The sequence below is a fragment of the Anolis sagrei genome, chromosome 6 (assembly GCF_037176765.1).
Source record: "Anolis sagrei isolate rAnoSag1 chromosome 6, rAnoSag1.mat, whole genome shotgun sequence".
NCBI classification, from domain to species: Eukaryota; Metazoa; Chordata; class Lepidosauria; order Squamata; family Dactyloidae; genus Anolis; species Anolis sagrei.
In genome coordinates this window covers 26,112,554-26,116,077 of record NC_090026.1, presented here as the reverse complement: position 1 = coordinate 26,116,077, position 3,524 = coordinate 26,112,554, and the positions used below count along the sequence as shown (strand labels likewise).

The 3,524-nt window shown below is 35.0% G+C and overlaps 1 protein-coding gene across 1 annotated transcript; it reads right to left on the bottom strand.

Annotated features, from left to right (window-relative positions):
• Positions 1 to 617: 617 nt before the first annotated feature.
• LOC132779586 (olfactory receptor 2AP1-like) lies at positions 618 to 1,586 on the bottom strand. The gene has a single exon (XM_060783270.2). The coding sequence runs from the start codon at positions 1,584 to 1,586 to the stop codon at positions 618 to 620; it is 969 nt and encodes a 322-aa protein (XP_060639253.2).
• Between the last annotated feature and the right edge of the window lie 1,938 nt (positions 1,587 to 3,524).

Sequence of the window (3,524 nt, the reverse complement as noted above, 5' to 3'; positions counted from 1 at the left end):
GTAATTACTTGGGATCCAAACATTCCTTAATTTCTACTGTTTGTAAATTCTACTGCTTGGCGGGGACTAGAGAGCGGGCCTTCTCAGTGGTGGCCCCCCGGCTGTGGAACTCCCTCCCTGCTGAAATTAGACAGGCGCCCTCCCTCATGGCCTTCCGCAAGGGCCTGAAAACCTGGCTCTTCGAAAAGGCCTTCAATTAAGTGCTATATTTTGGAATGACCACCGGAATGGCTATGACGACGAGATTGATTATGACCCAAACAAGACGAAGCGGATTTTTAGTTTAATTAGCTGTGTGTTAGTAAGATGTGTGTTATGATCCTGATTTACTGTAACTGTTGTCTTTATGTTCTATGTTCTGTACACCGCCACGAGTCGCCTTCGGGCTGAGAGTGGCGGTTAACAAGTGCAAATAATAAATAAATAAATAAATAAATTCTAAAAAGCTTATACACTACAGCAAAAATGCACAGGTGACAACTGCCACCTGTTCTTTCAAGTGATTGGTGAAGTAACACCTATGATGGGGAAAACACACTAGATTGCTATCTAGAAAATATGTGTATACAATGCCAAGTAGATTAATGTATTCTCTGCCTCCTGGCGTTTTGATACATCTATTTAACTTTAACAATATTAGATTTAGCAAGCATATTTTGAAATAGTCTGAAATTTGCTACCCTGTTTTTTAAGGCTCTCTTCACCTCCTTGTTTCTAAGGCAATATATGATAGGATTAACTAGAGGTGGAAGGATTGTGTACAAAAGAGAAAAAAACTTATTCATGGAAGAGGAGGGTGGTAAGAGATATACAATTATTACAGATCCATAATAAATCGAAACCACACTGAGATGAGAAGAACACGTGGAAAAAGTCTTTTGTCGTCCACTCAAGGATGGAATTCTTAAGATGGTCCTAATGATAAAGATATAGGATGCTACAGTTATGATAAAGGGAGGCATCGTGTAAATAAATAACAAGATTAAGTTAACATGTTCCACCATATCAGTGTTACTACATGAAAGCTTTTTAAGTGGAACAGAATCACAGAAATAATGATCAATTTCATTGGGCCCACAATATGTTAACTGAAGCATTGCAACCATTATTATGGAAATACCCATAAAGCCATTTGTCCAAGAAACAGCTGCTAATTGGATACACTTTCTGGTGTGCATAGTTGTTGCATAGTGTAACGGTTTGCACACTGCTAGATATCTGTCGTAGGACATCACAGACAGCAAGTAGCATTCAGCACCCAGACAATAACCAAAGAAAAATAATTGCAAGAAACACACGCTGAACGTGATGGTCTTTCTATTTGTCAGGAAGGTACTTAACAAGAGGGGGTTCAAAGTTGAGCTGTAGCAGATCTCCAAGCAAGACAGGTTACCAAGAAAGAAGTACATTGGAGTGTGAAGATGCCGATCACTCACCACAAGCACAAGAATAAGGAGATTCCCTGCCATTGTTGTGATATATATAACAAAGAACACAAGAAAAAGAAGGATCTGTAGATTCTTCAAATCTTGGAACCCAAGGAGGATGAACTGAGTGACCCGAGTTTGATTTTCTTGTTCTTCCATTCATTTGACTTCCTCTTTCTTATTACTCCATTGTTAAAGATGATCAATGTGCTGCAGAAACATTTAAAAAGCAGAAACACTGACACATTTTGATAGGTGCTATCATTTAGAAATTGTGACTAAGTGTAAGGAAAATGAAGAGAATTAAAAGCAAAATTCATTTTGTTTCTTGCTCCATATCTTCGGGATATCCTTACACCAAAACATTTCTATATCATATGCATTGCATTATTATCATTTCTTGCTTATACAACATAAACGGTTCAGCAGAACGTTGGATAAGCAAAAATGTTGGATAATGAGAGATTAAGGAAAAGCCTATTAAATGTCAAATTACATTATGATTTTACAAATTAAGAACCCAAACATCATGTTTTACAACAAATCGAAAGAAAAAGCAGTTCAAAACATGGTAACGTTATGTAGTAATTACTGTATTTACAAATTTTGCACCAAGGCATCGCAATGTATTGAAACAGCTCTGGATCCAGTTGGGAGGCAGACTGTGTTGGATAATGCAGAATGCTGCATGAGTGAAGGTTGGATAAGCGAGACTCTTCTATACTGGAAGAAAATTGGCAATACCTTTAAAAGTACATAGATGTGTACAAATCAGCAAGTGAACATTTTTTGGACTCAAGATAAACATCTGGTGTAAAATATATAGTTCTTATTGATTATTAAATCATAGGCAACCCTAAAAGTATTGTACATATTCTAACTTACGTGATCTTGATTGTGCAGGTAAAAATGATGGATTTCAGTTTTTTTCTAGGAAAAATAAGTTACTCATTTTCAGGATTATGGGTGACTTATAAATCTTCTTTCCTCCAATTAGTTGTTATGATTAGATACGTACTCCTTCATAAGTAAGTTGTCTGACAATTTGAAATGTCAGTTTTCTTGCTATTTCACCTTTACATGTGAACATTGCTTTTGACAACATTGAGTTATTTAAACAAGAAAATTTAGCTATGGGATGGATATTTACATTCCACAAAAATTTCAGTGATATTTCTTCAATCATTAGCTATTTGTTTTACAATCATGGAATACCTCTCATTGCATATATGTGCTGGATGAAGCCATTTGGAGACCATTTCTATTCCTACTAAAAAAAAAATCTCACATAGAACTGCTTAAGGATGGTGACCAGAAGGAATGTAAGAACATCTAGAAATGTTCTATTAACAAAAAGGATTGTAACAAGTTGTGGACACCCTGCAGAAGGTTGCTCACTTCCTGAATTTCTGTCAAAACTATGAGAGGAAATGAACTCTTGAAGGAGGGAGAATTAAATCCCATCTTCAATTTTATGAACACATACTGAATTTGAACTTGTCAGAGAAGCATATGAACAGGAATGAAGTTATCACTAAGCATTTGGACATTTAGAATTTTTCATTGAAGCTTCTAAAATATGATTTCACTTTTTATATTAGAAAAAGGTGTGCATAAAATGTGTATATGTACAAATGGGAAAAACATGTAAAATAAAACTGAAAAAATGAGATGATATGCACAAAAGAGGCAAAAGTGCATACACACAAATTTCAGTTTCTTTAAAGTCAAAAACTGATTCAGAAACAATATAGAAATGAGTGAATATTTGAAGTTCAGAAACCTAGATAAACACAAATGAGAAGATTATTCTATCTCTGAACAAAGATTTCTAGTTAAACTTACCTGATGTCATGTTCTATCTTCATGAGGCAAGAAGCAGATCAATAAAACCCCTGAATCTGAAATTTACAGGTTTAAAACATTTATTCATAACTTTCATGGATTGTGTATAAATCATTTAGGTCTCCATTGCATTAACCTTATTGCAGAATGTGTAAGTGATCTAGTAGAAAATGATCTAGTAGAACATCTCACATGGATCATTATTTATCATGCGTATCTTTTTAAATATAGAATGAGATATCTCAAGAGGCA